This window comes from Molothrus ater, chromosome 3 (assembly GCF_012460135.2).
Source record: "Molothrus ater isolate BHLD 08-10-18 breed brown headed cowbird chromosome 3, BPBGC_Mater_1.1, whole genome shotgun sequence".
Classification (NCBI taxonomy): Eukaryota; Metazoa; Chordata; class Aves; order Passeriformes; family Icteridae; genus Molothrus; species Molothrus ater.
The window spans coordinates 37,774,398-37,787,972 of NC_050480.2; the positions used below are offsets into that span (position 1 = coordinate 37,774,398).

The 13,575-nt window shown below is 36.2% G+C and overlaps 1 protein-coding gene across 7 annotated transcripts in view; it reads left to right on the forward strand.

The window, feature by feature from the left end:
* QKI (QKI, KH domain containing RNA binding) overlaps positions 1-13,575 on the forward strand; it is a 150,052-nt gene that overhangs the window by 26,122 nt on the left and 110,355 nt on the right. For all 7 annotated transcript variants that reach the window (XM_036379930.1, XM_036379931.1, XM_036379932.1 and 4 more), the window contains exon 2: positions 10,470-10,612. In XM_036379930.1, the coding sequence (XP_036235823.1) occupies positions 10,470-10,612 (143 nt within the window). The remainder of the gene's footprint in view (positions 1-10,469; positions 10,613-13,575) is intronic.

The window sequence follows — 13,575 nt, forward strand, 5'->3', positions numbered from 1 at the left end:
TCCATGGGAAACCCAACTTAGTGTTGCTGTGCTTCTTGAGCCACTTGTGTTAGTCTAGTGCTGTCTGTGATAAACTTGTCATATGTATTACAGACTTTCGTGCAGTTTTTAAAAAGTTCTTCAGTGTATTTGAAACATGGCATAGGTAATAAAATTGGACTACTGTAGCTGGGTGGAATATTTACTGCAGAACTAAATTTTGGAGTGTTTTCCTGTATGAGTACATGTTTGATTGTTCTATATCCAGCTCAAGAGTTTTCAGGTGTGTTGGATATATATCATCTTTTAATACAGGTGGGTAATGCTTAATTTAGGGTTGTAGTTTGGTCAGCTGTGTTGTCAAATTTCTGAAGCTATGGTGTTGGTTATGTATTTGGTTAAGTAGAGATTAGGATTAAGTAGAGATCTTGTTTATGTACTGACTAAGTCTGGGAAGTCTTCCAATACTTAGAAGTTCATTTGAAGTTGCACAATGCATCTTTGCAATGTAATTTATATCAGAGCAGTGCAATAATTAATGTATTTAATATTGTGGATGACTAACTTGTCAGTGCTGGTACTTGTCAACCAAAAATGGTTACTTTCTTAGTCTTGTGAATAAAATTCTGACAGAGGTAGGTAGGGCAGCATTTACAGCAATGCTGTGTGATGGGGAGCAGTGTGTATAAAAGTGGGATTGTGTTACTGTTGTACGTGATCAGCTAAGAAAAAGTAAATTGGGAGTGAGAGGCACTAGTCAGTCCTATTCAGATGGATTAGGTTCCAGCTGAAGTGATGAAAGCTGTCAGGTCAGCCTCTTATGAAATTGCTCTTCAGAAATACATAGAGAATGACATTTCTTACAGGTACTGGAATAGCTTTGTTTTGACATGCTAGCAGGCTAGAATTGGAAATGTTCGCTTATTAACTAAGCCAATTATCTCTAGGTATGCTTGCTTTCTCACATTTTGGTGTTTCTTACAGATTAGGTAAATTCTTTAGTTGATAACCAACCATCAGTTTGTTTCGCTGTCACAGATACAAAACCTATAGTGCCCAAATACAAGATTTTATGATTATTAAGTGCTTTCATCAGCATCTCAATAGCAGTATAGTTTTTATATATTCTTTTACTAAATGTATACATCTTTTACATAATGTCAGTACTTCACGACTCATCAGCTAATAATGACTAATGTTTTTTTCCCCTTTATCCCATGAAGCATATGGGGCATCTGGTGGTTTTCAGTGTATCCAATGATTGCTGTGTGCATAAAATGTAGAAGTTTGAGTTTTGTGAGGCAGAAATACATATAAAATTGGGAAAAATGGATAGAACACAGGAAGATATGCATCTTCACTTCCCAGCATTTCCTGAAATACTTTATATAAGCAACCAAGTTTCGGGTTTCTTCAGGTTGCCTTTGTATGTTAAAATGTATGAAATTTACTTTGGCCTTAAAACAACTAGTGAAAGAGAGAGAAGGCTCCCATAACATCACTGTGTTAGTGAATAGATAATTATTTTTGGGTGGTGATGGAAGTTAAAAAGTCCCTCTCTCCTTTCATACAAAAGACAAAGAGTACATAAACCAATGGAATGCTTTCTTTTAATTGCTGACTGTGGAGGATCATTGTGGATGGTTCCCAAAGACGGAGAAAATAACTCTGCATGTGCTCTAGGGTGCTCTTTGAAATTGGTGAATCTTAAGGTGCAGCCTTGAATACAGGAAAGAAAATGGTGCTGCTGTTTAGTTTTCAAGTGGAGGTCTATTAGTTGTTTTTATTTCTCAGTTCCAAGAATAAGCAATTCTAACATTTAGGTAACTCAGTTGTAATTTTAATTTTACAGCAAACTTCAAAACATTATTTAAAAGGGTCTATGCCACAAATTTGTTTAAATTAGTTTTGTTTGTTTTAAAGGTTGTAAAATAGTGTCTTGCCCTTTACTTTTATGCACTTCTTGCACTTACTGGCAGAATAGCATAGGGTGGGATTTTGGCGCTGGTATCTGGGTAATTCTGATATTAATTAGGCTGTTCTGTTCTAAAGTGCTCAGCATACATTTTGAGAGAATGTTCTGGCTTTACTGGATACCTTTTCTGTTGCATAACTTCATAGTTGTTGAATGTAAATACACTATTTCATATGCAGAAGATACCTGTGGAAAGTGGACAGCAGTGATTCTGGCGTGAAGGGAGCATGGGATTGTGTGTGGTTAGAGAAGGTCCATTGCAGACCAGTCAATCTACATTGCTCACAAAGATCAATTTCAAAAAGAAGATGGTAAACTGAGGGAACATGGTTTTTGTAGAAAATACCCACCTGAGGAACTAAAACCGTGAAAGTTCTGTTCAAGCTGATACTGTCAAGCTGATGTTTTTAAAGTGCACCAAGTTAACACTGTTGTTTAAATCTCATATGGCTCCTTTCTTTAATCTTTCTGGTGATTAGTAGTTCACACAGAGTAGTATTACTGCTGGTTCTCCCACATTTAAGACATTCAAGTTGTTTATAATTACGGTTACCTGACAAGCATTTGGTTGCTGCTGCTGGGTATGGAAAGGAAAACAAACGGACGAGAACTTTGAATAGCTCTGGAAGCTTCATGTACGTTTAGCTGTGCTACCTGTAACTAAGGAAGAACCTGAGGAGCTGGAGTGTGTCCAGAGGGCAGCAGAGCTGGTGAAGGGTCTGGAGCAGAACTCCTCCAGAGGAGGATCAGCTGAGGGAGCTGGGGGTGTTTAGCCTGGAGAAAAGGAGACTCAGGGAGACCTTATCACTGTCTACAGCTCCCTGAAAGAAGGGTCTAGCCAGGTGGGCTTGGCTTCTTCTCCCAGGCAGCCAGAGGCAGGACAAGAGGACACAGATTAAGGAAGGACTGGACATGGCATTTAATGATGTGGTCTAGTTGATATGTTGGTGTGTTTGGTCACAGATTAGACTGGATCTCAGAGGGCTTTTCCAACCTAATTGATTCTGTTATTCTGTAAGTATTTAGGGTAACTTGCTGCTAAAGGGAGCTAGAGTAGATTTTTGAGAGGGTGATAGTGAAGCCTGGTGCAAATATGAGCCAGCCCATCTTCTTCAGCAGTCATGCTCTGCTGAGGGACTTTGGCTTTACCATTTTCTCTCCATCAGCTAATTACCTCAGGAAACTTTCCAGTGCTGCTCATTTGCGTGTGGATGGATAGTGTATGACAGTTGCTGTATTATGTTAGTTGAATGTGCCAAGTAGACTGCTGAAAAGTTCTTTAAAGTATCCTCTTGGGAACTTATAAACTGATTTTTATCTTAAAGATATTAAGGTTTTTGGAGCATTGTGCTGGGGTATGATGAGACAAATACAAGAACTTCATCTCAAATGTACAGCTTTTAGAGCTTACCAAGAAAATGAGGAGACTGTATTTCATCTTCTTTATATTATTTTTTTAAGCAAATGCAGATTGCCACTGGCAACTGTAATGCTGGATTGATGGACTTTTTCAGACTTGCTCTGGCCTTTCTGACATACCATAATGTTAAATAACTTAAATGCAAGTTTTAGTGAGTGGAAACAAATGCATGACTGTTTTAAAAATACCAGTTTATTATGTTCAGTGTCATGCTTTAGACCAAAATTGAAAATTTGTCAGAAGTAGACTGTTTTATCAGCTTTGCTTGATCCTGAGTCTATTTTTTTTTAAACTCTGTGTTGGTCTCAGAGGGATGGATGCTATGAATCTTGTTTGCCTGATGCTCAGGCATTTCACTGCTTCAATATCAGGGGTGTGGAGTGTAAATGCTTGCCAGCATTTTAGATCGTGATGATGCATGCAGGGTACAAGTCCATGTGGCACAATATTAAAAATGACTTGTTTTTTTCCTAGCATTGCTATTTCTGCTGCATCAGCAGTAGTAGCAAACAGCACTGGTGTTAACAGTGAAGACTGTTAAAATTGTGATGAATAAAACCAGCTATTTCTTTGCCAAGTAAGCATACTAAAGCTGATAGATTAGAAAACACATGAGTTGCAATGTTCCACCAATAATAAAGCACTTAAAAGCTTTCTGTTGACATTTACACAAAGAGAACAGATGAGCATGCTCTATTTGGTTTTGAAGTCACTTTGACAGAAACCTTACAACTGCCCACAAAAGGAGTTTTGCAGGCTCTTCTTGCGAAAAGAAATGATTGAATTTTGACACCAAGACTGCTGACAAATTGCTGGAAGTGCTGCCCACTTATCATTGGACTGACAGTTTAATCATTGAAAGTGTACTGCTAGATTGAGGAGCAAAAGAGAAGTACCTATAGTTTTCCCAAAGCATTAAAAGATTTAAATTTCATTGAAATTTGAAATGCAAACACTTATTTTTTTCTTCTTTTTTTTTTTTGTGATGGTCTTGAATGACTTGTGTGCCATAATCTCAGTGGTGGTGTTGAGTACTTCGACGTACTTTTGCATTTCTTCTGAGAAACTTAAGTATCTATTGATCTAGTGGATTAATAGTGTGATGTCACTTTGGTTTTACTTCTAATTTTTTTACAGTAAAAGTTGTATTTAAATTTCCGACACGCTGTGTCAACAAGATTCTTTTTGTGCAGGGGATAAACTCAGCATGCTACTCATGTTGTAGTTGGAGTGCATGCACTGTGAATCTTTAGAACGCTTTCAAGAGTGATTATAATTCACTGGTCTTCAGAGATTTTAAGTAAGAGCAGAATATAACCGTCTCCTACTTTCTCTGCTTTTTTCTCTCCATTATTAGTTATATTTTCCATATTTTTTGCAATAATATTGGATGCTGTTTGACACACTGTGTATTAGATAAAATGAACTGGTATCTAGTTGCAGTTATGTGATTAATGGATGATTCTTTAATGGCATATGGAATTGGTTGCCTGTGTGTATAAATCATGGATCTATATTCAGTGCATTTGGATCCTATGAAGTGCTAATTTTATGTCTGTTATTTTAGTGTCTGTAACCTTTTTTTTCTAGTTTAGAGACTTACCTGATAGCAAAAAAAAAAAAAAAAAGGAAAAAATATTTTGTTGCTTAGAAGTTACTCTAAAATGCCTGAAGTGATGACCTAGCAGCAGTTGTGTGCAATAAAAACACTTTGTAAAACCATTCACTTATTGCACACATTTTGTTGCATTAAAAAAAACTACACTGCATATTAGTAAAGAATGAGAAGGTGCTTGACTCAGTCAGTCCCTCACTTTCCCCCTCAGTGCAATGCATGCTAATCACGTGCATTTGAGTGGACTCGCTAAAAGTAGTCTCTGATAGATAGTTATTAGAATTCTTCACTTTTTGCAAAAAGCAATTGTGGAAATATGAAGGCATTATTTGTGCTCAGTGTCATATTCTGTAAGAAAAAAAAAAGAATTATTTTTCCCCTGTCAAAATACATAAAATTACGCTACATGTAAAAATTTTGATGTTGTTGATATTTTGGGCATAACTTGATTTCTCTGAGAAAGTAGAAAACTGAAACTGATGTTTTATGCATTAGTGAGATCCAAGTACCATGTAGATTTTTAGCTATATGAACATAGCTGTTATTCTTATCATAACTCTTAAACTTTTAACTTTAAACATTTGCTCCTAACTTTATTATTTTTTCGTATGGAAACTAGCTTGTGCCTGAGAATCTTTGAAAGCCTGGTGCTTCACTTGGTTAAGGAAACATGCCTGCTGGTATTAGAAGATCATTAGTGTTTTGATTAATTCTGCATCTCTTGCTGATTTTGACTATTGGATTGTTCCAGCCCCACTTGCTGTGTATTGTCAAACAATGAATGATAGTTAAGGTGCTCTTCTGTTAGTTTCAGAAATGAAACTCTGTGTGCGTTGATGACTTAACACGGTTTTAGGAAAAAACATAAGCTGAGAGTGGCATCAGTTTAACTCTGTTGAAATGGATGTAGCTAAATTGGAATATTGGAAAATTTATTTTAGTTCTTCAAATTCTTAGTTCTAGCTTAATAAACTACAGTGAGGAATGCATCAATTTAAAAACAGTAAGTCTGCTGCTCTTCCAAAAGATAAAACTTTATAATGTAGAAGAAGCTTTCATGGTGAGAAATAGTAAAGCTGTGGCCGCTGGTGATGAAAGGGGTTTGCAAAGTGGTGGGACAGGAAGGATTTGAATCTTTTCAGTGATTTCCTACTTTGAATATTCTTGCAGAATGGTTTATGTAAACCCATTTTATGTTGCAACCCATCAGTCTTAAACACATGTGCAGAGTCTTACTTCCTCTGAAGGAATAATTGACAGCTGAAAATGAGTAAGTTCTTGATGGTGTCTAATGTGATGACAAACACTCACATGAACACTGTTCTTTGTGCATTCTAGGGGGAAGAATACTCTTAAGTTTAATGAAGAAATCAAAACAGTACATATCTGTAGACAGATGTAAGCAGTATAAACAGTATATCCTGCTTCAAAACATATCTTAGAAAGGTATTAGAGAGATTGAAAAATATGCTCTGTAGATAAAGGAAACAAAAGATTGTTACTTGTATAGTTTCAGGGACAGAGGAAGAAAAATGTCCTCTGGACCAGAATGCATGTCATTGCTACCATGGCTAACTAGGTCATGCTGAATTAAGGTGGAACAAGATAAAGATATTGAAACCAGTTTGTCTCTTCTTTTAAAATTATTTCTCCACTACCCTGCTGTGAGCAAGACAAATTTGTCATTTACTACTAAACTTATTACTTTGAATGTATAGGCCAAGGTATCGTTAAAGGTGAATATTGTAGGTTTTGAAATTCTTTGAGTTTCTGCTTTTGCCTACAGTAGAGATGGGAACGTTAATCCTTTAAATGCATTGGCAGAAATCACAGGTTTTAGAGATATGGGGAAGCTGCTGTATGCCTTTGGGGTTTTTTTTTTTCAGTCGTATCTACTATTATAAGTATCTCTCCTTACTAGCACTCTGTTAGAGTGTTATACAATGTAATTACCACTGCAGCATTAAGACAGAGGTAAAGTACCTAAAATTGTACTTAGATGTTCGCTTGGAAAGTAAAGCTTTCCTTATTTTTGAATCAGTTGGCTTTCTGTGAGAGGGAAGAATCTAAGAATTGTAAATGTGAAGGAGCTAAAACTTTATAAATGAACTTGAAAAGTGTGATATCATGAGAGACATACCAAAGAAGCTTTTGGGCATGAGAAGACCTACTTGGTAGTGTGTCAGAAATGTGAAATAAGTCTAAATAAAAGACTGTTTCCTTGGCTTTTTTTCTTTAATATGTGAATTCAGTGCTAAAAATAAAAAGGTGTTCTTGGAGGATTTGGCCTTCCTACTTTAGCACTGCTCCTCAGAGATTTAGGTATTTTAATGTATTTCAGAACAGAATAAAATGGTACTTGCTGCAGCTTGAGAAAGCAGAGCTTTTATCTCCTCTAATGTGCTGCTGGTGATGCTTTCTGAAACCTTACTAATTCTTGGTAAACTTGAGGGAAGTGCTGAAAATACAGCACCACATAATTCTCTCAATACACATAACTGCCTAAAGTGAGTGGCAAAGTTGCAAGATACTCAAGAGACTGGAATCTTGAATTGGGTGTGATGGAGACCATAAAAGGAAAGTTTATGTCATCAAAATTCAATACTTTGTATGGAGTCTTGTTGAGGCACCAGAGGTGTGATTAAACAAGAGGCAGGTATGTGAGAAAACTGCTGTTAGTCATGAAAAAAAAAAGTAATCTTGCAGATGTGTAGAAGTATTCAGTAGAATCTGAAAAAACCCAGGAGGCATAGCAAGCAGATAAATTCACGAGTTGTGCATTTGGGAGAATGCTTGTGGTCAGCTGCGCTAGTTTCGTAGGAAGGAAGGAAGATAGGTTGTACTCCATCTGTAGTTAGGAGTGAGAGACAATGGGTGAACTAGAGATTTGATCTAACTGTTTTATCATTTAAGCAGTAATCCTTCAGTCCTGTCAAATTTAAGAGAAGTGGAAAGAGAGTTTTGTAGATAATGTGTTGTGCAGAAGTGGAGTTTGGAGACTGGATCAGCAGTTAAAGAAAACTGGGAATACATGCCTGTTATTTCATCTGTGGCTGCTGAATATTTCTTCTGAAATATTATACTCTTGGAGAAAGTATCTAAGACAGGAGAGAAAGTAAAATTCCAGGATGCAGAAGAAATGGTAGCATTTGAGGAGCTGTAGGTGACTGTCCCTGTCCTGATGCTTGTTACCTTTACTGCTGGCTTGAATGTAGAGAGAGAAAGTACAAACTTACACATGCCAAGAAAACACAAGTTCAGGTGTCTGGTCCTGTAGTGGAGTTTTCTACTCCACTGAATTGGTAGATGTCTACATTCTCTATAAAGTTTGAGATGTGATAGATAGCTTAGGTTTCACACAAGCTGAAATTGAGGGGTAGTCCTCAAGCCAGCTCTGATACTACCTGTGTGTGTTCTGAATGTTTGACTTTCAAGTGTCATGAATGTGTCATAGGATTATTTGCAAAGGAAAGATTAAAGTAAAAGTTCATTTTCTCCTGTGACAACTATGATATCCAGTGTTAGTGATTGTATTCTGCATGAAAGATGTATTTTAAAAGGAAAATTTTGGTGCAGCTACTCAGTAGCTGCCAACTATAAATAAAAATGACCATGTCGCTACTTAGGCTTCAGTACTTCTACAGACTGCCTAGCTTGTTTCAGTGTAGTGTAAATTAATGGAAAATCTGAAGAGAATGAAAAGGGAACAAAGTATAGTAGTATTTGTTCAAAGAGCTCTGCTAAAGAATTTCTTTATATACTGAAGCCAGTATAAATACTGCTTGTAGTTCTGAGGAATTTGTGCTCATTGCCAAAACTGTCTGTGTAGAAGGAGATTTTTCTCCCTTCCATTATGATTATATGGTGACAAAATTTCTGTTCCCCATTGTAAACAGGTGTTAACTACCAAATCATGATACAGTACACATGACTGTGTCAGTTTCCAGCAGAGAAACAACTTGTTCTTGAATATGCATTTGAGAGATGTCTCCTTTCTCATGCTCTCCACCACCCCACAGCTTTTCAGGTGGTGAAATCTCAGCTATTAATCATTTGCCAGAGAAGAAACTGATTATGAAACAGAGGTTATATTAATCTCTTGTCTGCTGCTAGAGTTTCAAGTGACTTCTTCTTTCTGTGGCTTCCTGTATTTAGATGAAAACATAAGGTTTCTGTTTTCAGTGTCATGTTTTATTCTGGATGTTTTAAAAGCAGTTGTTGCACTTCTACGTAAAGGACTGGATTTACTGATTGCTTTGTTTACAGCCCATGCTATTGTCAGTCTTATGCTTTGGGAACAAACCTGTTGAAATGTTAGTTTTTGGTTTGAAACTTGGTCAGTACATTAATTTTAAGTAGTTATTCGGTGATACTGAAATAAACTCATTGAGAAGATTTTTACACTATTTGGGACTCCATAAGTTATCAAATGTGAAACTTCTGATTCTTATAGCAGCAATTTAAATACCACGTTCAACAGATATAGAAGTAAAATGTAACTTCTTTTAAATGTCTTTTTTGGTTAAACAAAAGGAAGTTTTGTGCTCATTTTCAGACTCTTATAGCTTAGTGACACTAATGTAGATTTTAATTAAATTACCCATTTTGACTACCTTGTTTGTAACTACTAAACTGCTTCTTCCAAGTAAATACTTCAAGGTGTGAGTAACACAGGTGCAAATGGTAGAAACAGTACTTAAAAGTTCACCCTCAGCATTCCCTCGTGCTCTTGAGGAGTTTTTCATTACTTTGAAATTAAGTAGTAGGGCTTCTGGGTGCACAGAGAGCTTGCCCAGTTCTCTGATAACACACTTGACTTTGTTATTTTTGTTGTCTCTTTGAGGGTAGGCAGTAGAACAATATCTACCAGTTTGTTGTCACACCATGTGTACATGAGCTGCGCCATTAAGTTGTCCTATTTCCCATAGCTAAAAGATGTTCCATTTAATTTCCAAGCTATAGTTAATCCCATAACTAGCAAAATACTGCATAGATGCATTTTTCTTTTTTTTATGTTTGGCACAGATTTCTAGATTTCTATTTTTTTTGTGCTTTCTAGCTGCTTTATTATTAAAAAAACCATAAAAGAACTGTTTTTATACACCTTATAAATGATGTGAGCAATCTTGTAAGTGTTCTGAGGAGGTGCATGTAATTTTTACATCAATAGCTGAATTCCATAAGCAGGATGAGTAGGCAGCAAATTTACGTACTTGAAAGACATATAAAGATGGGTGCTGCAATTTAAAAAAACCAAAAAAACCAAAAAAACCCAAAACCAGATGTAAAACCCCCAAACAAAGTAAAAAAGCAGAAGAAAAAAGACAAAACCAGAGCAGATTTTTCAGCTACTATGATGTTCATGAAAGAGGAAGAAAATGGCGTTGAGATTTGGGAAATAATAAAAAGAGAAGATTTTTCATGTTGGATTATAATTTGTTACTGTATTTAATGCCTAATATACGTTTTTCCCCCCACAGAAATTAGCAGAGTACGGAAAGACATGTATAACGACACATTAAATGGTAGTACGGAGAAGAGAAGTGCAGAATTACCAGATGCTGTGGGACCTATTGTACAGTTACAAGAGAAACTATATGTGCCTGTAAAAGAATATCCAGATGTAAGTATATCTTTTTAGTCCCTAAATAATTTTTTGATCCTTGTGGTCGTCTTTAAATGTAAATTTCATGTGTTGCTACCCTTGGATCACGCTGAGTTGCTTTGGATACTAGGGAATCAGTGTATGTTCCACTTTGCTTGATTTGCAGTGAGTGTGAGTGGAAGAAGGTTGTGTTAAATACCAAACTAGTATGGATTGTTAAACCTTAGATGTAAGATCCTAATTATCTTGTTCATTCAGTGTTTGCCATCCTGAGACACTTGTGAAGTGAATTTTAGAAGGAAAGTAGTTCTTGGGATGGTGCTTTTTTCTTGGTGTGTCTCTAAGTCAGCTGCAGAATGCTTTGGAGCCCTTTAAAGACCTTTTGGAGACTGTACTTAGTCTCAATTACTATTTGTCCCATACCTGTGTAACCAGTCCTGTTGCTTATAGAGGTGTCTTTATCTCAGGGTTGGTTGTCCTGTCCTCTCCTCTTTCCCCACCCTGCTTTAGCAAAACTCTTTGCTTGCCTGTCAATATTGTGCACTCCATGGGGTGTTCTGTTCCACTGTGCACTTACCTTCTGAAGGAGAATGTTTTGAATTTATCTAATCCGAAGTGTTTCTAAAAACTACTTGGGAAGAACAGTCCTTTCAAAATATACCAATCTACCCCAACTACCTCCAACTGTTTTCATTGATCAATGACAAAATAAGAAACCACGTTATTCTTTCCAGATAGAATTTACAGGTTCTGTTGCAGTAGAGGAGTGCAGGGTCCAAGTAAGGAATTTGCACATTAAAGTGATATAAAGTGGAAGAAAGTACAGAACCGCAAAAATGGAGGTAACACTTGTGTATTTCTGTGGCTTTTCTTTGTATGCTTAATTAGATTAAGCTCTCCAAATGGATTTTATTATTTCAGTTGCTGTTTAGAACATACAGGCCTCTAAATAAATCTCACTGTGCCACGTTCCATTAATAAAATTAAGTGCAAGTCCTTATTCAGAACTCAATACTTAGACAAATATCTTTTCATCCTTTTCAAGTTTTCATGTTGTTTTGTTTTGGCTTAAAATACCTGCATTGGGAAAAGTCTTTGGGAAAAGGATTTGCATTGGCCTAAGGACATCTCTTTCCTCTTGTATTGCATTTTTCTTCCAAATTAAACATATGTGTGTCTGTATACATCTGTGTATGTGCATACATGTCCCCACACCAAAACCAGTAATTCTTTCGAAACTTCTCAGTGTTACAGATTTTTGAGAGCAATTGTCCTATGCAGTTGTTCCACAGAGCCGTTTAAGTAGCTCTGGACTTAATACCTCCAGATATCTTAGAATTATATTGCTTAGTGGCTTTTTAAAACATTTCTTAGTTATTGAAATACTGGTTTTATAACTTGACAGTGTATTCTTTGTGAAGAGTTGCCAAAGTTTTTTGTTATAGTTTCTACAGAGCTTGATGTCTGCTGTACAAGGATTGAAAGAAAACGTGTTGGATTTCCCTTAACTATTAAGCTGTTCTAGAAATCAGGGTTTAGTAGCTTAGGTCTTCACTGCCAGTTAATTGTCAAATACAGTGTAAATGAGCAGGAAAGAGTTTGTCTCTAGTTTCTGACAAAGAATGATTTCACTAGCTACTGCTAGCTCTTTGTTTGCTTTTAGAAGAACGGCCTTGAAGTGGTCCCTAATTTATTTTAATAAACCCTTAGGCATTCGGAAGTTGGAGAAGCTTGTGATTTGTGTGCATGTGACCCGGAATAAAAAGGCTGTTGGCTCTTGTGAGATGATGTGAAGTGTGATGTGAAGTGTTGGATCTTGTGAGGTGATGTGAAGCTTCTGCTGCTGTGGTGGGACCTGGCAGTTCAGGCTTCACTGAGGAGCCAAGCCCCGTGTTCTCTGTGTGCTCCTGTATTTGTTCATTGCTATTTGGAATAGGATCTGCCCAACCTTAATAATTGGTTAATCAACTAGAATATACCACTACCTACAAATAAAAAGCTGTAATTCAGTATGTAGGCCATTTCTAAAATCTTTCTGCAAGTTAGATATTAAGTAACCTGCATTGAATTCAGGCTAGCACAGCATTTAGAAGGTCTGGAGTACAGTGATTACACTTTTTTTTTTTTTTTTTAGTAAGTTGGAAAATTCACAGATAAGTATTAATTTCACCAGTGAAGGTAAATTTGCGTGTAAAGAGAGAAGTTGTTACCTGTGAGAATTTTCACAACAGTATATGAAACTTCTTACTCATATTCAGCAGTTAATTTAGCTGTTACCAGATATAGGAAAGACATCCTGTATAGACTATGAGAGTGAGTTTCTCAGATAAATCTAGTTGATTCTTTCTATTGCCGTAATTTTCTTTTAACTGATTGTCTTGTATGCATTACAAAGATATAAAGGTGGATAAACCTAAAGTTGCTCAAAGAAAAGTGACCAGAAACTGGTTTTCTGATAAAAAATCAGCAAAATGTTAGGATGCTCTAATAAGCTTTTGTTATGGTAAATATTTTTGACTTAGAATTTTGAGGATATTGGTTGGTTAACTGTAGTGAATGCTGCGTAGTACTATAGTGCCATTTTGTGCACAGAATCCTAAGTTACTTGTGATGCATAAAAATAATGGTCTAGTTAAACCATAAGTTTTAACAAACATGCTTTATATATGTGTATATATAAACATACATAAAAGATGAAACAGTAAATTTTCTTAGCCTGCATCACTTTGATATTACTGTTTTACTGTGCTTTGGTTATCCACACAAAATAAAGAATCTATAAACTTAAAAGCTAAAGAAAATCTATAAAATCCCCTGAAGGCTCCTAATTTTTTTTTGTACTAGTGCATATTGAGTATTTTTAATCTAATATTTATTTGAAGGCCGTAGTTAATGCAAGGTTCAACTTGCCAAAAAATTAATTGACTGAAACAGCCTGTAGTTTTTAAATGCTGACTGTGCAGAGTCTGAATTTCTGCTTC